This window comes from Suncus etruscus, chromosome 15 (genome assembly GCF_024139225.1).
Source record: "Suncus etruscus isolate mSunEtr1 chromosome 15, mSunEtr1.pri.cur, whole genome shotgun sequence".
NCBI classification, from domain to species: domain Eukaryota; kingdom Metazoa; phylum Chordata; class Mammalia; order Eulipotyphla; family Soricidae; genus Suncus; species Suncus etruscus.
In genome coordinates this window covers 20,386,496-20,410,306 of record NC_064862.1, presented here as the reverse complement: position 1 = coordinate 20,410,306, position 23,811 = coordinate 20,386,496, and the positions used below count along the sequence as shown (strand labels likewise).

Below are 23,811 nucleotides of genomic sequence, written 5' to 3'. Positions count from 1 at the left end.
CCTGAGCATCACCGGGTGTGGCCCCAAAACAAAAAACAAAAAAGAAATAGAAATTGATCATTCAGAATTTAGGTAGTTAACATGGTGTATATATTTTCTCCCAATATAATTTATTATAGTCTTATAAGTCATACTTTAATATACGATTTTTAGCTCATACCCAGTTAATTTTGAGAAACTGCTTACAGGTAACTGAGAACTATTTTAGATCATGAATTATAAACTTAATGACAGAAGAGGTAGATAAACTAAGATTTGGAGACATATTAAGAAGATATACTGTATTTTAATAGCTATAAGAATTTATAGAATTTGGGGCTGGAACGATAGCACAGTGGCAGGGCGTTTGCTTTGCACATAGCCAATCCAGGATGGATGGTGGTTCAAATTCCAGCATCCTATCATATTGTCTCCCAAGCCAGAGCGATTTCTGAACTCATAGCCAGGAGTAACCCCTGAGTGTCACCAGGTGTGGTCCAAAAACAAAACAAAAAGAATTTATAGCATTAATCTTTTGTTTAAATTTTTTAATAGTGTAGAAAAATTGGTAAGAGAAAAAGTACTTGTTATATAGCTATAATTTCTATTAATATTTTATAATGATTTGTGTATCTATAAATAATCAAGGTAAATTAAAATACTACTCTGAGAGTTTGAAGAGCTATGACATCTTATTGTTGGGTTTCTTATCACCAACTTCATCTTTTCCTTCTTTTAAAAGTTAAATAAAATTGGGGGCCGGAGAGATAGCACAGCGGTGTTTGCCTTGCAAGCAGCCGATCCAGGACCAAAGGTGGTTGGTTCGAATCCCGGTGTCCCATATGGTCCCCCGTGCCTGCCAGGAGCTATTTCTGAGCAGATAGCTAGGAGTAACCCCTGAGCACAGCCGTTGTGGCCCCCCCCCCCAAAAAAAAAAAAAAACCACAAAAATAATTAAATAAAATTGATAAAATTTTATGGTATTCCACAAAATGAGAAAGTACAACCAAAAATATGTATGACTTAACTTTTCTTCTTTAATCATGATAGAGAAAGATGTGTGTGAATGGTGTGTGTATCTAGAGAACAGTGGCACAGATGGACATGGTGTTATTTTTATGTGATGTTCACTGTTCCTTTCGTAGGGCCTCCTAGGATGTCCCCAAAGGCCCAGCGCCATCCTCGAAACCACAGAGTTTCTGCTGGGAGGGGTTCCGTTTCCAGCGGCCTAGAGTTTGTAGCTCATGCACCACCGAGTGAAGCAACTGCTCCTCCAGCAAGGACCAGTCCTGTGGGAGGCACTTGGTCATCAGTGGTCAGTGGGGGTAGGTACTTAACTTGGACCCCAGTGATACTCTCTCTCTCTCTTTCTCTCTCTCTTTTTCTTTCTTTCTTTTCTTACTTACTTACTTATTTATTTTTTTGGCTTTTGGTCCACACTTGCCGTTGCTTAGGGGTTACTCCTGGCTGTCTGCTCAGAAATAGCTCCAGGCAGGCACGGGGGACCATATGGGACACCGGGATTCGAACCAACCACCTTTGGTCTTGGATCGGCTGCTTGCAAGGCAAATGCCACTGTGCTATCTCTCTGGGCCCAGCTCATGTTCTTAGAGGAAATAAAAGTATATATATTAAAAATGGTGGAGCATAGGGGCCAGAGCAATAGTGCAGCAGATAGGATACTTGCCTTGCACACAATGGACACAGGCTTAGTTCCTGGCATCCCATAATATCCCTGAACCAGTGAGGAGTGATTTCTGAGTGTAGAGGAGTAACCCCTGGGTACTGGTTGGTGTGACCCAAAAACCAAAGGAAAAAGAAACTAGTGGAGAAGAGCCTGAATGATAGTACAGCAGATATGGTGCTTCTGTCCCTGGCACCCATATAGATCCCTGGGCTTTTCCAGAAGTGATCCCTGAGAATAGCACAGATTAGGTATGACCTAAAAATAAACAAAAAAATAGTAAAGTATGGCCAGGTGTACTTTATTAGGGTGTTTTCCTGCCACACAGTTGACTCAGGTTTGATTCCCAGCCCCACATCTAATCCACCAAATACTACCAGGACTGATCTCTCAGTACAGAGCCAGGAGTAAACCTGAGTGCCCCTGAGTATGGCCCAAAAGATAGAGGAGCTGGAGAAATAGTGTACAGCAGGTATGGCAGTTGCCTTGTCATTGATATTGGTTTAGTACCTGTCACCCTATAAAGTCCTTGTGCTCCACTAGGAGTGATTCCTGAGTACAGAACCAGGAGGAAACACAGAGTACCATCAGGTGTGACTCAAAAACAAAAATAAGGACAGAATCGTTAAAATAAAGCAAATTGAATCATTTTCTCATAGATCTTTGAATCTGGGCCAGAGAGATAGCATGGAGGTAAGGCGTTTGCATTTCATGCAGAAGGACGGTGGTTCGAATCCCCGCATCCTATCTGGTCCCCCGAGCCTGCCAGGAGCGATTTCTGAGTGTGGAGCCAGGAGTAACCCCTGAGCACTGCCTGGTGTGACCCAGAAACCAAAAAAAAAAAAAATCTTTGAATCTGTACTCTACAAGTAGATAAAATTTACTAGGTACTTACTTTGAAGTCATGCAGAATATATTAGTCCCTCCACCCATTTATTTTAAATGCCCCTCTTTGGCTAAATCAAGTCCTTTATCTTAATAATTGCTATAGAGTGGCTGGAGTAGTGACACAATCGGTAAGGTGCATTAGCCTAGAACGGACCACTTTTCAATCCCCCGGTCTCCCATATGGTCCCCCAAGCCAATTTCTGAGCACATAGCCAGGAGTAACCCCAGAGCGTCAGCAGTTCTGGCACCCCCGCCAAAAATAATTGCTGCAGAATAAGATATTATGTTGCCAGGAAGAACATGCAGGATTAAGTACACCAAACTAAAGGGTATTGGAGCTAATTCTAAGTAGGAGGAACAACTATCCTACTTTTTAGGAATCTGTTGCATGCCTTCCATCTTTACATTTCATATTTAATTATGGGGGACCAGAGCTTGATTCAGTGGTAAAGCTCATACTTTGCATGTAAGGCTCCCAGCCAGCATCACACACAAAATATCTTATTTTAATTTTTATACTTATAAATATATTATTATAGATAATATTAGTATATTAACATAATAAATATCATATATATACATATATATATATATATATATAAAAAATAGGGCTCAAGGGGCTGGGAAGGCGGCGCTAGAGGTAAGGTGCCTGTCTTGCAAGCGCTAGCCAAGGAACGGACTGCGGTTCGATCCCCCGGTGTCCCATATGGTCCCCCCAATCCAGGGGTGATTTCTAAGCACATAGCCAGGAGTAACCCCTGAGCGTCAAATGGGTGTGGCCCCCAAAACAAAAATAAATAAATAAATAAATAAATAAATAAATAGGGCTCAAGGGCCTGTATATATGCCAGGGATTGAACCTGGGTCAGCCACATGCAAGGCAAGTCCACTGCTTGCTGTACTATTTTTCTGGCACCCCGTTTTTTATTTTGTTTTGTTTTGGGGCCATACTTTGTGCTGCTCAGTCCTTTACTCTTGGCTCTGTTTTCAGGGATCACTTCTCACTGTGCTCGGGATGGCATGTGGGACCTGGATTGAGGCCAGGTCAGCCATGTTCAGAGTGCCCTACTTGCTGTAATAATTGCTTTACTTGTACACACATTTCCCTGTCTTCTTTTTCAAAGAAGAAATAGCCTGTAACTATTAAAAGAGGACATTAATATATATTTTTATTTTGGTTTTTGGGGGTCATACCTGGTGGTGCTCAGAGGTTTACTCCCATCTGTGCCCAGAGGCCATTCCTGATAGTGCTTGGACCCCAGATGGGTATGGTGCAAGGCAAGTTCCCTACCTGTAGTGCTATCTCTGCAGCTCTAAACTTTACTATCTTGATTTTGATTTTAAAATCTAGTTTAAAACTTTATTTAAAATATAGTTGAGGGGCCAGGATGGTGGCGCTAGAGGTAAGGTGTCTGCCTTGCAAGCACTAGCATAGGACGGACTGCGGTTCGATCCCCTGGTGTCCCATATGGTCCCCCCAAGCCAGGGGCGATTTCTGAGCGCATAGCCAGGAGTAACCCCTGAGCATCAAATGGGTGTGGCCCCCCAAAAAAATGTATAGTTGAGGGCCCGGAGAGATAGCACAGCGGTGTTTGCCTTGCAAGCAGCCGATCCAGGACCAAAGGTGGTTGGTTCGAATCCCGGCGTCCCATATGGTCCCCCGTGCCTGCCAGGAGTAACCCCTGAGCACCGCCAGGTGTGACCCAAAAACAAAAAATAAAATATAGTTGAAAGCTAGAGAGCATGCAGCCAACCTTAATTTCATCCTTGGTGCAGCAAGGATGAAAGGATTGCTGTACTATTTTTCTGTCAATCCTGATCCCAGAGCCAGGAATCCCAAAACATTGCTGGGTGTGCCTCTAACTCCCTCCCATCCCCATAAAATACAGGTTCATCTTCAGATAATAGAAGTTGGAAAGTATCATAGGAGCACCTTCTGCCTCCTTACCCCCACCCTTATCTGCATAATCAGCAGGTGTTCCAAACTCTATCCACTGCAGTTTTCTCTGAAATTCAGCCATCTGGATTCAGTTACATGACAACGGTGGTTGGCTGAATATGTGTCTAGGGACTACTGATAGGGAAAAAAAAAAATCTAGGCATAACTAACTGATAACTGCAGAGTTCACCCATGTTTTTCTTTTTCTTTTTTTCTTTTTTTTGGCCACACCCGGCGGTGCTCAGGGGTTACTCCTGGCTGTCTGCTCAGAAATAGCTCCTGGCAGGCATGGGGGACCATATGGGATACCGGGATTCCAACCAACCACCTTTGGTCCTGGATCGGCTGCTTGCAAGGCAAACGCTGCTGTGCTATCTCTCTGGGTCCTCACCCATGTTTTTCTGAAGTTAATTAATACTGCTTTTTATTTATTTTTCTCCATTCCCACCCCTCCCCTCTATATACTGCTTTTTAAAATGAATACAGATAGGTGCAGGCGCCACAGTGGTTACTAAGGTATCATGTTAGTAATTTCTCTCATTGTTCAGATATTTGTATGCTTTATGACCACTTATTACTAAGACTAGGAAAGAAGAAAAATCATGGGATAAAGAGTAATTGGAGTCCACTTGAATTAGAACTAGATTACCCTAGACCCTCGATGGCGAACCTGTGGCATGTGTGCCAGCCTTGGCACGCTGGCAGCTTGCATGACTTGCAGCTGGCACACAGGAAGGGGTCCGCAGTTAAGATATGGCGCTGCAGGAGGCAAGTGTGCCGGTGTCTGCTTTGCAGTTCACCTGGCAGCAGGGCCAGACTGGCCATTGGGAGGACCGGGCATGTGCGGTAGTTTGGGCACTCAGGCTCAAAAAGGTTAGCCATCACTGCCCTAGACCCTTGGTGAAGCCTCTTTGAGTAAGTAGCATTTGAGCTAGGAATGTAATGGTTAACTTTTCTCTTCTAGTTCCACGATTGTCCCCTAAAACTCACCGACCCAGGTCACCCAAACAGAACAGTATTGGGAATTCCCCCAGTGGACCTCTTCTTGGTTCTCCCCAAGCTGGTGTTATTCCAGCTGAAGCTGTTGTTATGCCTGTACCAGCTGCATCTCCCACACCTGCCAGTCCTGCATCCAACAGAGCTGTTACCCCTTCTATTGAGGGTATGTAATAGAATAATTCAGACTTGTAAAATCTTTTCATTTGAATGTTTTTGTTTTTGTTTTTATATTTTAAATTTAACATATTTTAAAATTTTTAGTCACTGTGAAATGACAAAATTATTCATGATTGGATTTCAGGCATACAATGTTTCAATACCAATTCCTTCACCAGTGTCCACTTCCTCCCACCAATGCTCCTTTCACTTCAGTTATTTGCCTCCATACTTAGAAGTTTGCTTTTTCAAGAGATGCTTTTTCTTTGTTGTTTTTTTTTTGTTGTTGTTTGTTTGTTTTTTTGGTTTTTGGGTCACACCTGGCGGTGCACAGGAGTTACTCCTGGCTCGGTGCTCAGAAGTTGCTCCTGGCAGGCTTGTGGGACCACATGGGATGCTGGGATTTGAACCAGGATCTGTCATGTGTTGGCTGCCTGCAAGGCAAACGCCTTACCACTGTGCTATCGTTTAGGCCCCTCATATATAATTTTTTACCACCTTTGACATCACCTCCTTTTAGTATAAGGCTTCCCTCCACCATAGATGTTGCCTCCTCCCTGTTCTATCCCTATCAAGTAGCCTGTTTCCTACTTAAAGACCAGTTCTCATGTTTGTTGTTTCCAATATATTTGGATATTCACCACTCCATTATGTTTCTTTTTTGTTGTTGTTTTTTTGTTTTTGTTTTTGTTTGTTTTTGGGTCACACCCGGCGGTGCTCAGGGGTTACTCCTGGCTGTCTGCTCAGGCACGGGGGACCATATGGGACACCGGGATTCGAACCAACCACCTTTGGTCCTGGATCGGCTGCTTACAAGGCAAACACCACTGTGCTATCTCTCCGGGCCCCATTATGTTTCTTTATGTCCTGCATATGAGAGTTCTTGCTGTAGGTCTCTCTCCCTCTGGCTGACTTCGTCCACTCACCATGATACTCTCCAGGTCCCTCCATGTAACAGCAAATTTTACAACTTTATCTTTTCTTAGGGCTGAAAAGATTGTATAGTTGTATCATAGTTTCTTTTTGGTTTTTGGTTTTTGGGCCATACCCGGCAAAGCTCAGGGGTTACTCCTGGCTCTCTGCTTAGAAATCACTCCTGGCTAACCAAAAAAAAAAAAAAGATATATGAAAAAAAGGGCCTGGAGAGATAGCACAGCGGCGTTTGCCTTGCAAGCAGCCGATCCAGGACCAAAGGTGGTTGGTTCGAATCCCGGTGTCCCATATGGTCCCCCGTGCCTGCCAGGAGCTATTTCTGAGCAGACAGCCAGGAGTAACCCCTGAGCACCGCCGGGTGTGGCCCAAAAACCAAAAACCAAAAAAAAAGAAAGAAATCAATCACTCCTGGCAGGCACTGGGGACCATATAGGATGCCGGGATTCGAACCACCATTGGTCCTGGGTCAGCGCTTGCAAGGCAAACGCCCTATCGCTGTGCTCTCTCTCTGGCCCCTATACCATAGTGTCTTTGTCCACTTATCTACACGTAGACACTTGATTTGTTTCCAGATCTGGCTCTTTAAAGTTAAATTAGTATTATGTGGAAAATGCTAAATTATTTCTTGATCTATATTTGAGTGCATATTTAAATGGGTACCAGAATTCCAGAGGCCTCTCTGCTGATTCTCTTCTAGCACAAGTGTCCAAGGTTGCAGTACTGTTGGAGCCTGTTCATACTGGGGCCTCCTAGGCTACACCTGGGATTCTTGGGGGACCACATGGTGTGAGGATTGCATTTATCGTAATAACTATACTCTTTAAATTTTTTATGTTTTACTTTTCTTTTTGTGGTTTTTGGGTCACATCCGGCAGTGCTCAGGGGGAAACTCCTAGCTCCATGCTCAGAAATTGCTCCTGGCCGGCACTGGGGAGCATATGGGAAGCTGAATTCTAACTGATGACCTTCTGCATGAAAGGCAAACGCCTTACCTCCATGCTATCTCTCTGGCCCCATAACAATATTTTTTGGGTCACACACAGCAGCGCTCAGGGGTTACTCCTGGCTCTATGCTCAGAAAACGCTCCTGGCAGGCTCAGGGATCATATGGGATGCCGGGATTCGAACCACTGACCTTCTGCATGCGAGGCAAACGCCTTACCTCCATGCTATCTCTCCGGCCCCCTAAATTTTTTATGTAAATGATATTGTTTCATAATAGTTTCATGTATATATTATTTGGGGGATATTCCCAAACAGTTCAAATGCTCATGAGGCCACTCACAGTCCTTTGGCCAGTCAGGCCAGACAGCTCAGTACTTGGGTTTAGCAGTGCAGTACAGTGCTAATCAGGCCTAGTAGTGATGGGTTAATACATATTCTTGAATATCTCTTGTTGAGAGCATAGCGGGTTGGCTTTTGCCTTGATGCGGTCGATCTGGGTTCAGTGCTTGGCATCTCATCTGTCCTCCAAGCCTCCCAGGACTTATTTCTGAATGCACAGCCCCCTCAGTGCTGCTCGGTCTGGCCCAAAACCTCTCCCAAAATAAAAGAAAATGTTTTTTTCCCCAAAATATACAAAACCAAAGTTGTTGAATATGTTCTTGTTTTACTTTTCTAGCTCTAACTTTGAACTTTTAAAAAATTGTTTTCTAGCTAAAGATTCCAGGCTCCATGATCAGAGACAGAATTCACCTGCTGGGAATAAAGAAAATATGAAGCCTAATGAGCCAGTTTCTAATTTATCAAAAGCTGAAAGTAAAGGTTAGAGCTTGAAAATGTCTTGGCATAAAACTGTAGAAATAGAAGCATGTTTGATCTAAAACACTATATTTTGTCCTTTTTTTTTGGGGGGGGGGGCACACCCGGCGATGCTCAGGGGTTACTCCTGGCTGTCTGCTCAGAAATAGCTCCTGGCAGGCACGGGGGACCATATGGGACACTGGGATTTGAACCAACCACCTATGGTCCTGGATTGGCTGTTTGCAAGGCAAACGCTGCTGTGCTATCTCTCTGGGCCCATTTGGTCCTTTTTTTTTTTTTTTTTTTGGGTCATACCCAGCAGCGCTTAGGGGTTACTCCTGGCTCTACGCTCAGAAATCACTCCTGGCAGGCTCGGGGGACCATATGGGATGCCGGGATTCGAACCACCATCCTTTTGCATGCAGAGCAAATGCCCTACCTCCATGCTATTTCTTCGGCCCCTATATTTGCTCTTTATTTTTTTTCTCAAATTGTACATATTTAAATAATTTGGGGAAATTGTGTAATTAATAATTGAGTTTTTCATTATTTTGGTAGTAGGTCTTATAAAAGGATAGAACTTTCATTAAGAAGTTTTTCAAATAAGAATTTAGGATGTGGCTAAGTCATGAATAAAGCCTTGCAAGTATGAGAGCTGGGTTTGTTCTCTGGTACAACAAAGAAAAAAAAATTAAGTTAAGATCTGGGGGTATGTTTAATGATTAGAGCATGCTTTGCATGTGAGCCACCATGCTGTTAATTCTTAGTACTGCAAAGAAAAATATAGGTAAGGAAAGAAATGAATCTGTGTCTAACAATTATTAATTTTACAGGCATATCACCAATGGTTTCTGAACATAGAAAACAAATAGATGATTTAAAGAAATTTAAGAACGATTTTAGGGTAAGTGTTACAGTTACTAAATTGTACAAAGTACAACGTTTTTGGTTTTTGAACCACACCCTGAGATATTTGAATTATTCCTGGTTCTACACTCAGGAATTATTCCTCACAGTGTTTGTGGTGTACCATATGGGATGTCTTTTATTGAACCCAGCTCCCCCACATGCATCACTACCCTCTGTACTATCTCTCTGGCCCCCATGTTTCTTTTCTTTCTTTTTTTTTTGTGGGGGGGTGTCACACACGGTAAGCGCTCGGGTTACTCCTGGCTCTGTGCTCCGAAATGGCTCCTGGCAGGCAGGGGCCCATATGGAATGCCGGGATTGAAGCCACCATCTGTCCTGGATCGGCTACAGGCTGTGCTATCTCTCTGGCCCCCTCTTTTTTTTTTTTTTTGGGTACTTGTATTTTGCTTGGCTATATTATATATCTATTGGTGAAGTTTTGGTATCATATCTTTAACCTTGGTGGAAAACTTTGAGAGGAGGAAGGAGAGAGAGAAAGAGTAAAGGAGGTAAGGGGAAAGGAGAACAGTGGAGATGCTGAGCATCATATTCAAAGCCTTATATATAAATCTTGAAAATTAGAATTTTTTTTTTTAAGTTTTATTTTTTTTTTTTTTTGGTTTTTGTTTTTAGGCTACACTTGGTGGTGCACAGGGGTTACTCCTGGCTCTGCGGTTAGTATTCGCTCCTGGCAGGCCCAGGGGAACCATATGGGATGCAAGGTCTGTCCTAGGTTGGCAGCATGCAAGGCAAACTCCCTGCTGCTGTGCTATTGCTCCAGCCCCTCTCTTCTTCTTCTTTTTTTTTTTAAATTAGAACTTTATTTATGTATTTATTTATGTATTTATGTATTTATGTATTTATGTATGTATGTATGTATGTATGTATGTATTTATTTATTTATTTATTTATTTATTTATTTATTTATTTATTTATTTAGCTTTTTGGGTCATACCCGGTGATGCTCAGGGGTTACTCCTGGCTATGTGCTCAGAAATCGCTCCTGGCTTAGAGGACCATATGTGACGCTGGGGGATCAAACTGCACTCCATTCTAGATTAGTGCGTGCAAGGCAAATGCCCTACCGCTTGGCGCCACCGCTTTGGCCCTAAAATTAGAACTTTAAATGAAACATCTTAGACGAAAATCAGTTTTGCCATAGGTGAAATATTACAATCACGAAAGATAATTCTTTCAGGGATTGTTTCTATAAAAATATCTCCAAACTTCAAATTAAAGACTTAAAACACTTCTATGGACACTGTTGGTGATGGATATTAGACAGTTTATTGTATGACTGAAACTCAGCCACCAAAAACATTGTAACTGTAATCCACAGTGGTTCAATGAACAATAAATAGACTTCAAATACTTGTAATATTCAACAATAATTTATGTTCATTTTCCAGCTCACTTTTTCCAGTTCAGGCTTACTAGTAGCTCAAGCCCATCCTGGCAGTTGAGTGTTCATGGCAGGAACCAGCCCTGTGGATAGTACATCCTTTGATTGCAGGCACACTGACACAGCCACTCACTCTCACTCACTGGCTCATGTAAAGGGCACTCCTTTGAGATATGGGAAGGAGTTGGGAGTCCATGGAAAAACCCACACAGACATGGTGAGTACACACAAAAAACTCCAGGCAGAAAAGATCATTGCCCTGAATATAATTTTCCCCCCTCTTATTGTTAAAATGGAAAATCACCGAAAGAAATGATGGTATGCCAGCAGATGCGTTGGGGTGTTTTGTTAACTAAATGAGTTTGTAAATAATTTAGAACAATGTTCAACTTTGGTATGTGCCAGTAGACCAGGACTTTAAGCTTTTTACACTCGTGATCATTTTTTTTGTGGGGGGGGGGGGTGTCCACACTGGGCAGCGCTCAGGGGCTACTCCTGGCTCCACGCGCAGAAATCACCCCTGGCAGGCTCGGGGAACCATATGGGATGCCAGGATTCGAACCACTGTCCTTCTGCACGCAAGGCAAAGGCCTTACCTCCATGCTATCTCTCTGGCCCCTCTTGATCATTTTTTTTAAACATTTATTTTTATTTCTGTATTTTCAATGAAATCATTGTGAGATACATATGTACAGAGTTGTTCATAGTTGAGTTTGTTACACATCACCTCACACAGCATCTTTTTTATTTTTTCTATTTTTAATTATGAGACAAGTGATACAAAGAAAGAGGACAAGGTAAAGTTACAGTGGAAAGACAATTACCATAAACAGAGTTCTCAGAAGAAATCCCCTTGCTGACGCCTAAATTTTGAACTTAAAGTCGAAGAACATTAAGAAGAATAAAACAGAACCCATGTACAATTATTTTGTCCACAAGTCCCCAGATTGCAGTGCATTATAACATTTCTTAGCAGTACACAAAGCAATCTAAAGCCATGAAATTTATGTGACTCCTTAAACATAGAAGGCATAGCATATTTTTTACATTTTCATGCACATGCATATTAGTTTAAGTTAACATCAAAAGTTTAAGTGTTTTTTATTTTTAAGGTTTAGAGTCAAAGGAGCACAGTAAAAACGGTATTAGAGTGGCAAATATTGTTTGCAAGGCCTACCAAAATATTGGGGGACATGGAAAGGAAAAGCCCTGACCTAAATACAAGGAGACCCTACCCCTGAAGTTTCCTGGCATAAGACCAACTCTAGGCTCCAGGCAAACTAGTTTGTTCAATCCAAGTCATCATTTGTAGTGCCAATACAGTTTTATTTTTCACGCAGTCTCTATTGTTGGCATCAGGTTTCTGTATTAAAGATCCTGGAATCTGCATATTCTACATTAAAGTCAGGCTGGTGTGGAGCATCCTCTAGTTTCACCTCACAAAGGGCAATGCTGAAAGCCCTGTCCAGTAAGCAGGTCGTTATTGTTGTTAAGTCTTCTCAGTGTTAAGGGAAGTCTCTTTTCAGTAGGTCAATGTCTCGTGATCATTTTTATTTCCACGTCCCATCCACATACCTTCCAGCTCTTCCCACACCCTTATCATCCTTGTTTAGTATTACAGATAATATTACTTTGCATGTACCAAAAATTAATTATACTAGAGTTATTTAAAATAAGTATATTTATTTTATTTAGTTACAGCCAAGTTCTGCTTCTGATTCTATGGATCAACTGTTAAACAAAAATAGAGAAGGAGAAAAATCAAGAGATTTGATCAAAGACAAAATTGAACTCAGTGCTAAGGATTCTTTCATTGAAAATAGCAGTAGCAACTGCACTAGTGGCAGCAGCAAGCCGAATAGCCCCAGCATCTCTCCTTCAATTCTCAGTAACACAGAGCACAAAAGGGGACCGGAAGTCACGTCCCAAGGGGTACAGACTTCCAGTCCAGGGTGCAAGCAAGAGAAAGAAGATAAAGAGGAAAAGAAAGATGCAGCTGAGTGAGTACATCTAAAATTGAACATTAAAAAAAACTCTCTCTCTCTCTCTCTCTCTCTCTCTCTCTCTCTCTCTCTCTCTCTCTCTCTCCCTCCCTCCCTCCCCCCCTCCCCCTCTCTCTCCCTCTCTCTCCCTCTCCATCTCCATCTCCATCTCCATCTCTCCATCTCCCTCTGTCCTTCTGTCCCTCTCTTCCCTCTCCTCCCTCTCTCCTCTCATAAATTAAAAGCTGTTTTTCTAAACCTGGGGAAAATTTAGGAAGTTACTATTAATTCTTGGGGTCTGTAAAGATCTTTTCTCTAGATTTGGGGGGAATTTTCACAGTTACCAAAAGTTAACAATTCTTGGGGTCTGTAGCCCTGGATGCTATTTAGTGACTGATATATGCATATATTTATATATCAGGCTGTAGAACTGACACCATCATGAAGACAAGTTACATGGTGTTCTCATGTGAAATTTAGCGTGCTTTTTATCAGAAGTAATAATTTTTTAGTGCTTAGATATCTTACTGTGAGCTTAATTCCGCACATCCAAAATATCAATTAAATCGACTCTTAATGGGCTCATTTCCGATCTTAAAACCTAGCCACTTAGATTTTTGTTTTGTTTTGTTTTGGAGTTACACCTACTAGCTCTGTGTTTAGGGATTGTCCTGGCAAGGCTCAGGGGTGCTGAGGATTGGACCCAGATGGGTTAGATGCAAGGCAAGTACCCTACCACTCCAGCCCTATTGTTGAAGTATTGAAATGGCAGCTTGTTGCTGGAAGAACTTATTAAGGCAAAAAAAAAAAAAAATTATACCCATGGGTTTTTTGTTTTGTTTTGTTTTGTTGTTTGTTTTTTTCGGCCACACCCGGTGACGCTTAGGGGTTACTCCTGGCTATGAGCTCAGAAGTCGTTCCTGGCTTGGGGGATCGAATCTCGGTCTGTCCTAGGGCGCTCAAGGCAGACGCCTTAAGGCCCCTGTGCCCATGTTTTTTTCATATAATATATACATTATACATTGTATAAAGAAATACCTTATCACATTCAAACCCAGGCTGCCATATGCAAGGCAAGCATTCTACGTGCTTTACTGTAGCCCCAGCCTTAAAAGGTGGATTTTTTTTTGTTTTTCGGGCCACACCTGTTTGATGCTCAGGGGTTACTCCTGGCTAAGTGCTCAGAAATCGCCCCTGGCTTGGGGGGACCATATGGGACACCGGGGGATTGAACCAAGGTCCTGATCCTTGGCTAGCGCTTGCAAGGCAGACACCTTACCTCTAGCACCACCTCGCCGGCCCCAAAAAGTGGATTTTTTTAACTGCTGGTTTGTAGACTTGTACCTGCAAAATAGTTTGTGTGTTTTTATTTATTTATTTATTTATTTAAATTTGGGGGGGGCCACACCTGGTGATGCTCAGAGGTAATTCCTGGCTCTGTGCTCAGAAATTGCTCTGGCTTGGGGGGCTATAAGGGACACTGGGAGATCAAACCGAGGTCCATCCTGGGTCAGCCCTGTGCAAGGCAAACGCCTTACCGCTGCACCATCACTCCAGCTCTAGGTGTAAAAAGTTTTAAAAGTACTGTATTAGAAAATTGGTATGTGGGAGATTACTTTTAATGCAACTCCTTTTCACACTAGACACTTGCTCATTGCAGTTGTTGATTACATTTGTTGTCCCTCCCCACATGCGCACAGACAACCACTGTTGCTCAGGTAACTATTCTGGCTCAGTACATGCAGTGTTAGGGAACTGAACCTGGGCCTCATAATGTGAAGGATGCACTTCATCCTTTCAGCTAGTATTCTGTCTACTATTAGAAGTTCAAGAACTTTTACTTTTTTCAAAATTTTCTGATCTAGAAGTAGGAAATAAGGACTTTTTTTTTTTTTTGGTTTTTGGTTTTGGTTGTTGAGTCACACCCAGCAGCGCTCGGGGGTTACTCCTGGCTCTCCGCTCAGAAATTGCTCCTGGCAGGCTCGGGGAACCATATGGGATGCCGGGATTAGAATCACCGTCCTTTTTCATGCAAGGCAAACACTCTACCTGCATGCTATCTTTTTGACCCCCAATCCTTAGATACTTTTTAAAATTGAAAATATTAGAAAATATCAGCAGCACTGCTTGTTCTTCTTTTTTTGATATGTGCCAGTCTCTGTAGTGTGCGATGATACCTTACTGTTATTTTGATTTGCATCTACCTGATGCAAATATCTACTATTGAATGTATTTTTTTTTGCTATGTAGAGAAAACTGTTTTATGCAAATTTCTCTACTCTTTTATGTATTTAATTTAGGCAAGTGAGGAAATCAACATTGAATCCCAATGCAAAAGAATTCAACCCTCGTTCCTTTTCTCAGGTAAGTATGTTTCTCTCTTAGAATTAATCTAGTCTTTTTTAAAACACTGCATTATGAGGACCAGAAAGACAATACAGTGGGTATGGTGCTTGTTTTGCATGCATCTTACGTGGGTTCAATCTCCAGCATCTCATATAGTTCATCTCAGAACCAGGAGTAACTCATGAGTGCCTTGAGGATGATCCAAAAACAAAACAAACATGAATTAGGAACCAGAATATCAGAACAGGAACTAAAGCATGTGCTTTGTGTTCACCCAACTTCAGTTCCATCTGCAGTACATATAGTAACCCAAGCACATATATTCTAAGCACTGTTAGGTGGTGCCCAACCCACCTCACTCCCCCCCAAAATGAAGTTAGCAGTATTTTTCCCATGCCTGCTATCTAATTCAATTACATTTATGAAAACAACTCTTGGTTTGTCCTTATTTTGAAAATATGATGATTAGGAGTATTTTTAATTGTATGTTTGTTTTGGGGCACACCAGTTGAAGGTCAGAAATTACTCCTAGTTGTGCTTGGAGTACCATATATGATGCTGGGATCAAACTCAGGTCAGCCATGTGTAAGGCAAGCAGTCTACCCTCTGTGTTATTGTGCTAGCACTAGTATATTTAAGGACCAGAAAGATAGTTCAACAGACTGAAGTGTATTATTTGCATTCAATAGAAAGGGTGTTTTCCATGGCACCTCATGGTCCCTGAGCAGTACAAGGAGTGATCTCTGTTGAGAATAGCCCCTGAGCATTATTAAGTGCTCATCCCCGTAGGAAAAAAAATTTTTTATTTTGAGATAACTCAAGGAACCCTGGATTTATTCCTTGGAATTGATAGTCCCTCAATCTACAGGACTGGAGAGGTAGTACAGCAAGTAGGGCACTTGCCTTGCATGGGCCAACCTGGGTTTTATCCCAGGCACCCCATATGGTCCTCTGAGCACTGTCAGGAGTAAGCTCTGATCACCACTGGTTATAGCCCAAAAAGCAAGAAAAACGATATTTTTGAAAATGGTAACTCAGCACATACCTTGAATGTGTGAAGCTCTGGATTTAGTCACTGGCACCACCAAAAAGTGAAGGAGTGAGGGTGTGAGGAGAAAATGTTTTAGAGCTTTGTCATCATAACCTGAAAATTTTGAATTTTTTCTGTTCTAGGATCTTTGCTTTTGACTTATACCCAGCAGTACTCTCAGGGTGTACTTCTGGTTCTCTGCTAAGGGGACTGACCATGTCTGGTGCTGGAGATCCAAACTTGGTTGACTGCTTGAAAGGCAAACTCAGCCATTGAACAAGCTGTTACTCTGCTCTAGTACTTAGTGTGGTTGACTCTAGACTCTTAGTTTCTTAGATATACTATTGAGCTACTGACTGTGCAAGAAAATGAAAATTTTGTTGTTGTTGTTGTTAAAATTTTTGTTTTGATTTGTTTTTGAGTTATACCCAGCGGTGCTCAGGGTTTACTCCTGGTTCTACACTCAGAAATTGCTCTTGGCAAACTTGAGGGACCATATGGGATGCTGGGATTCAAACCACCTTTCGTCCTGAGTTGACTGCATGCAAGGCAAACACCCTACCACTATGCTATCTCTCCAGCCCCCAAGAAAATGAAATTAAAAAAAATTTTTTTTTTGTTTTTGTTTTTTGGGTAACACCCAGCTGTGCTCAGGGGTTACTCCTGGCTCTATGCTCAGAAATCCCTCCTGGCAGGCTCAGGGGCCCATATGGGATGCCGGGTTTGAACCACCAACCTTCTGCATGCAAGGCAAACACTTTACCTCCATGCTATCTCTCCAGCCCCAAAATTTTTGTTTTTTTGTTTTTTGTTTTTTGTTTTTTTCTTTTCACCCACACCTGTTTGATGCTCAGGAGTTACTCCTGGCTAAGCGCTCAGAAATTGCCCCTGGCTTGGCGGGGGGCGGGGGGACCATATGGGATGCCGGGGGATTGAACCGTGGTCCTTCCTTGGCTAGCGCTTGCAAGGCACACACCTTACCTCTAGCACCACCTCACCGGCCCCCAAATTTTTGTTTTTTAAAATGTTTTTTCCTTGAGGATTAGAGCGATGGTACAGCATAGAGTACTTGCCTTGCTTCCTTGCTTGTGGCCAACCTGCATTTCAATCTTTGGCACCACATATGGTCCCCCAAGCACGACCAAAAGTGATTCCTGAGCACAGTCAGGAATTGCCCCTGAATGTCAATGGGTATGGGTATTGAAATCCAAACAAACCAAGAAAAAAAAGAAAAGAAAAACAACTTTCTCTCTTTTCTCAACAACAAATACACATAGCAAAGTTTTTTGTTTTTTTTTTTTTTCCCCCAAGAATACTCAGGGAACCTTTGGAACAATTCTTAGTCAATCAGAACAGTGGTTCAAAGCAAGGTCCAAAGGACCCTGCAATATCAGGGATTACTTGGGCCATCTTGATGATTCTGGCGGGGGTTGTTGGCAGGTCTAGAACTACATCCAGTAGTATTTGGAGGCCTCCTACCCTCTAGTGGTGTGTCAGGGAACCTTGTAGTTCTGGGAATCTTGGGGTCTGCTGCATCCAAAGCATATACCTTAACCCTTGTACTGTCTCTACAATTCCCACAAGTACTGTGTGGTGACTTAATTTCACTTAGGTGGTACAATTTCACTTAGGCTTTCTGCAAAAGTTCTTTTTTCTTATATTTGAAATATGTTAGAATTTGTTTTGTAGAATCTACTTTTTATTAACAGTGAAAAGTGAGGTGGGGGAAAACTTTAAAAGGCTGTCTTATATGCTTTACATGTAGGGAATCCCAGCATCACATGATTCCTCTTCCATTTCCCTAGGCACTGCCAGGAGCCACCCACAAAGTGTTGTCCAGAAATAAAAACACAAAGGAAAGCAAGTAAAAAATTAGAGAAAGATGGTGAAAAGCTGTCTTCAAATTTTAATAACTTTGTACCTTAAAATAGTTGATTTTGGGGCTGTGGGGGATAACTCATTGCCTTCTGCGAGGCCCAAGTACAATTCCCAGCTCCTTTCGGACCCTGGCAAACTGCTAGATTATTTATTTTTTTATTCATTCGTTCATTCATTTATTTATTTATTTTATAGCCAAAGCCTTCTACAACCCCTACTTCACCTCGTCCTCAAGCACAACCCAGCCCGTCTATGGTGGGCCATCAACAGCCGACTCCAGTCTATACTCAGCCTGTTTGTTTCGCACCAAATATGATGTACCCAGTTCCAGTGAGCCCAGGCGTGCAAGTACGTCCTAGAATTTGAAGTTCATTTTCTCTACCTAATTATTTGACTGTCGGTCTACAGAAACCAAAGGCAGTGAGTGATGCTTGCACAGAATAGTTTTGAAAAGTGGAGGGGGTGTTTATTGATTAGAAAGGTAATTTAGATTTTGTGTTCTTTAGATCACTTAGAGATGTGGGTCTGATGTTTTGTTGTTGTTGTTGTTTTGGGGCCACATCCAGTTGTGCACAGGGTGATCTCTTGGCTCTGCACCCAGGAATCACTTCTGGCAAGCTCAGGGGATCATCTGGGAAGCTAGGGATCAAACCCAGGTTGGTTGTGTGCTAAGCAAACGTCCTACCTGCTGCATTATTGCTCCAGCTGCTGATAATTGCTTTCTAATGAACCATAATCAGAAAACTTCAAAACTGGCTCTCTAAGAAAAGTGGCATGATGCTGTGGAGCCTGATGTACAATAGCAGTCTTCTAGATAAGGTAGCTGCCCATGGGTTGGTGGGCTATAAGTTACCTTGGAGACTGTCTTTTGCTGTGGACATTTCTATCTGCTCTCACATTGGCCTTAATCTTAGGTTCCAGACAGGTATATGGGGAGACTTTTGGAAGCCCCAGTCATGCTATCTAGGGTTCACATAGGTCAACTCATCATTTCCATCTGTTCCAAACTGCAACTTAAGGAGCATATATGATTGAGGCTCTGCACTGGGCCAAGTTTAAGTTTCCTGATCACCAGATTTTTTTTTTTTTTTTTGTGTTTGGTTTTTGGGGCTAAATCCGTTTGATGCTCAGGGGTTACTCCTGGCTAAGTGCTCAGAAATTGCCCCTGGCTTGGGGGACCGTATGGGACGCCAGGGGATCGAACCACAGTCCTTCCTTGGCTAGCGCTTGCAAGGCAAATACCTTACCTCTAGCGCCACCTCGTCTGCCCCAGAAGATCCACATTTCTTAAGAAGTGAGGTTTTGGGACCGGAGAGATAGCATGGAGGTAAGGCGTTTGCCTTTCATGCAGGAGGTCATTGGTTCGAATCCCGGCGTCCCATATGGTCCCCCGTGCCTGCCAGGAGCAATTTCTGAGCCTGGAGCTAGGAATAACCCCTGAGCACTGCCGGGTGTGACCCAAAAACCAAAAAAAAAAAAAAAAAAAAAAAAAAAGTGAGGTTTTGGGACCGGAGAGATAGCATGGAGGTAAAGCATTTGCCTTACATGCAGAAGATTAGTGTTTCGAATCCTGGCATCCCACATGGTCCCCCGAGCCTGCCAGGAGCGATTTCTGAGTGTAGAGCCAGGAGTAACCCCTGAGCACTGCGGGGGGTGACCCAAAAACAAAACAAAACAAAAACAAACAAACAAAAAAAAGTGAGGTTTTATCAAATTAAATGTACTTGAGTTGGAAGACATGGTAGCTGAGAAGTGGCTCAACCCAGATGGCTGTGGGAGCAAATACATCCTGAATCATGGGTCTCTGGACAAATAGTGGCACTGCACCCCTGAGGGCTTCAGAGCTGCCCCCCCCCTCACCCCCAGTTCCTGTTCCCCACCTCAGCACTCAGCTGTCCCATCCACCTACCACAATAGATCTGTACTTCTTTGAAAAAAAAAAAGGGCTGGAGTGATGCTAACACAGTGGTAGGACATTTGTCTGCACATGGCAGACCCATGACGAACCCAGGTTTGATCCCAAAATCCCATATGGTCCTCTGGGCCTACCAAGAGCAATTTTTGAGTGCAAAGTAACCCCAAAAATCAGGAATAACCTCTTGAATGCTGCAATACAAACAACAATAAGTAGTATGATGAGGGGCTGGAGAGATAGCATGGAGGTAAGGCATTTGTCTGGCATGCAGAAAGTCGTGGTTCGAATTCCGGCATCCCTTAGGGTCCCCCGAGCCTGCCAGGAGCGATTTCTGAGCGTAGAACCAGGAATAACCCCTGAGCACTGCAGTTGTGACCCAAGAAACTAACTAACTAAATAAATAAATAAAATAGTATGATGAATATTATATATACATTGAATATTATATCTTTTGAACCTAATCTTTATTATTTTTTCAATTTCCTCAAGCCCTTGTATCCAATACCTATGACGCCCATGCCAGTGAATCAAGCCAAGACTTATAGAGCAGGTAAAGGTGAGAATTATCCTGCCTGTGTTTACTTGTAGTCTGCATGCTGCACGAATTGGTATTTATAATCAATTATAACAAATGTGACTGTTCACTGATTTTTAGTGACCAACATTACATAATGTATTCACATGGATATGAGCAAAAGCAGGGGAAGAGGGTTGGAGTGATAACATAGCAGTAGAGGGTTTGCCTTGAATGCGCCCGACCCAGGACAGACCTGGGTCTGTTCGATCCCTGGCATCCCATACTGTCCTCCAAGCCTGCCAGGAGAGATTTCTGAGTGTTGCCAGTATGGTCCAAAATCCTCCCCAAAAAAAGGCAGGGGAGGAGAAATGGTCATCAGTTGTGATTGGTCAGCATTCTATTAAAAAAAGAATAAGGTTCAGAGGGGTAGGGTTCGAAAGGGATAAGACACTTGCCTTTCATTCAACCAACCCTGTTTGATTCCTGCCACTGCATTAAAGTGCTTTATAAAATAGTGTTCTTGGGGCCGGAGTGGTAGTACAGTGGCAGGGCGTTTGCTTTGCATGCTGCCAAACCAGGACAGACCTGGGTTCGGTTCCTGGCATCCCATATGGTTCCCCGAGCCTGCCAGAAGCGATTTCTGAGCACAGAGCCAGGAGTAACCCCTGAGCACTGCTGAGTGTGGCCCAAAACTCACCTCCTAAAAATATAGTGTTCTTCTGTGATTACCATGCATTCATGTTGGGGTCAGAGAGGATACAGCAGGTAGGGTGCTTGCCTTGCACAAAGTTTACCTGGGTTCAATCCCTAGTACCTTGTATGGTCCCCTGACCACTATCAGGAGTAATTTTGAGGTACAGAGTCAGGAATAACTTCGGAACATCCCAGGATGTGACTCCAAAACAAAAAAGGCTAATGGGACAGAGTGATAGGATAGCAGGTAAAATGCCTTCCTTGCATGCAGCCGACCAAAGTTTGATCCCCAACATCCCTATGGTTCCCTGAGCCCTGCCAGGAATGAATATTGACCACAAAGCATGGAGTAAATACCTAAGCACTGCTGGGTGTGGCTCAAAAACAAAAACGGATGAAAGATGTGCAGCACTTCCACCCCAATTTCACTGTACCTATTGGTGCTGTGGGCATGGGAAGACACACTGTGTGGTGCCAGGGATTGAACATAGAGGCTCCCACATATGCTCCAACGATTTTAACCATCTCCCTATCTCCAGGGTTTCCCTTATTTTTGCTACCTAGAGAATTATTGAGTAACAGTAAAAAGAATCATTTATATAAAAAATTTCTCAGTACCCAATAATGATTCCATACAAAAAATTTTTCCTTTTGCCTTTGTTTGATTCTTTTTGAAATCATTATATTGTGGATGTTAGTAATTGAGTGAGAGTGGGTTATTTTTTTGGGGGGAGCACTCCTGGTGGTGCTCAGGGGTTACTCCTGGCTCTGCACTTAGAAATTACTCCTGCCAGGCTTTGGGGATTATATGGGATGCTGGGGATCAAACCTGAGTCAGCTATGTGCAAGGCAAATACCCTACCCATTGTGCTATTGCTCCAGCCCCATAGTGTTTTTTTAATGGTGTTTTTTTTGGGGGGGGGGTTGGGTCACACCCAGCATCACTCAGGGTTTCTCCTGGCAGGCTCAGGGACCATATGGGATGCCAGAATTCAAACCACCATCTTTCTGCATGCAAGGCAAATGCCTTACCTCCATGCTATCTCTTCCGGCCCCTTTTTTTTTTAAATAGTTCTCATTTTTGTTTGGGGGTCACTTCTGGTACTGCTCGGGCTACTTCCTGCATGGACCTACCTGTGGGATTCAGGCCGGCTGGGATTGAACCTGAGTTTTTGTATGCAGAGCATGCTCTTTAGCCCTTTGAGCATTCTTCCCAGTACAGGGTCAGTTTTATTTGAAGATTTGAAAAAGTTCTGTGAAGAGGGGGCCAAGGAGATAAATACAGTGTTTAAGTTGCTTGTTCTGCATGTGGCTCACCTTAATTTGAAGCCTGGTATCATGTGATCCTGCAATACTGCCAGGAGCAACCCCATTCTCAGTAGCTCACCCCACAGAGTAGCTCCCAGTACCACTAAAAAGTCGATCTTTTTTGTCATCTAGCAGGTACAGATAACCAGATATTCCTGAAGTTCAGATTGTATTTGGGACAGGCTGTGTTCAGGCTGTGTTCAGGGATCACTCCTGGTGGGGATTGACTGGGGGCCTGTATGGGTTCTGGGATTAAACCAGGTCAGCTGCATTTGAGGCAAGCACTCTCAATGCCATACTATCTCTGGCTCTTAGCAGTGTATCTCTGCAACTTTTTGCCTTTAATATGAGTCACTGTGTAATTTAAATATTATGGCATGCCTCTTTAGGCTCCTTGCATTTTTCTCCCTACTGGTACTACCATAAAATTGGTTAATTTTAGACTTTAGATCTGTCTCTGTATTTGTGGTATTTATTGTTGTTAGTGTTCAAGTGTAACTTGTGTGAGAGGGAAAGAATACATAATACATGGCTTTCAGGGTCAGGAATGTGGCTCAGTGGTAGGTCACTTGCCTTATAGGTCTGAGGACCTGGGTCCTATTCCTGACATCAAGCCAGGAATAACCCTGAGCACTGCTGGTTTGCTCCCAAAACAAAAACAAAGTGATTGTGAGTGCTCTAGATTGGATCAGTCAGAGGGCATATAATGTCTAGTCCTTCTTTGAGTGATGGTAAGTTATGGTGATGGTAAGTCACAGTGAAATTTGTTGGTTATAGCATCTTCCCTCAATTCTGAAGTTTTCTTTTAATCTCTTATCTATTTTAATGATGATGCTTACGGTTTTTTTTCTTTCTTTTCTTTTCTTTTCTTTTCTTTTTTTTTTTTTTTGATTTTTCGGGCCACACCCATTTGCTGCTCAGGGGTTACTCTTGGCTAAGTGCTCAGAAATTGCCCCTGGCTTGGGGGGACCATATGGGACGCCAGGGGATCGAACTGTGGTCCTTCCTTGGCTAGCACTTGCAAGGCAGACACCTTACCTCTAGCGCCACCTCGCCAGCCCCAGTTTTTTTTCTTTAGAACTGTAGTTCTCAGATTTAATTAACTGTGCATCAGAATCATTTACAAAGTTTGAGTTTGTTAAAAAAACATAGATTGTGTGGGGCTGGAGAAATAGCATGGAGGTAGGGCTTTAGCTTTGCATGCAGAAGGACGGTGGTTCGAATTCCGGCATCCTATATGGTCCCCTGAGCCTGCCAGGAGTGATTTCTGAGTGTAGAGCCAGGAGTAACCCCTGAACGCTGCCGGATGTGACCCAAAAACCAAAAAAGAAAGATAAAAAAAAAGGAAAATGTTCAAATTAAAATACACATAATAATGAAATAAGGGAGAAAGCCACATCCTTAAAATGAAGAAAAAAACGCTGGGATGTACTGCAAATCGTAGAATGGGCATTTCTGCCAAGCACAGAGTCAGGAGTAACTTTCAGGTACCATTAAATGACACCAACTG

At 42.8% G+C, this 23,811-nt stretch overlaps 1 protein-coding gene across 7 annotated transcripts in view; it reads left to right on the top strand.

The window, feature by feature from the left end:
- Positions 1-23,811, top strand: part of ATXN2 (ataxin 2) — a 78,050-nt gene that overhangs the window by 34,199 nt on the left and 20,040 nt on the right. For 5 of the 7 annotated variants that reach the window (XM_049789332.1, XM_049789331.1, XM_049789328.1 and 2 more), the window contains 8 exons: positions 1,125-1,304; positions 5,455-5,652; positions 8,235-8,342; positions 9,155-9,225; positions 12,328-12,632; positions 14,915-14,978; positions 18,064-18,216; positions 20,273-20,339. In XM_049789332.1, coding sequence (XP_049645289.1) covers positions 1,125-1,304; positions 5,455-5,652; positions 8,235-8,342; positions 9,155-9,225; positions 12,328-12,632; positions 14,915-14,978; positions 18,064-18,216; positions 20,273-20,339 — 1,146 coding nt within the window. The remainder of the gene's footprint in view (positions 1-1,124; positions 1,305-5,454; positions 5,653-8,234; positions 8,343-9,154; positions 9,226-12,327; positions 12,633-14,914; positions 14,979-18,063; positions 18,217-20,272; positions 20,340-23,811) is intronic. The other 2 variants (XM_049789329.1, XM_049789327.1) reach the window with 1 other exon arrangement.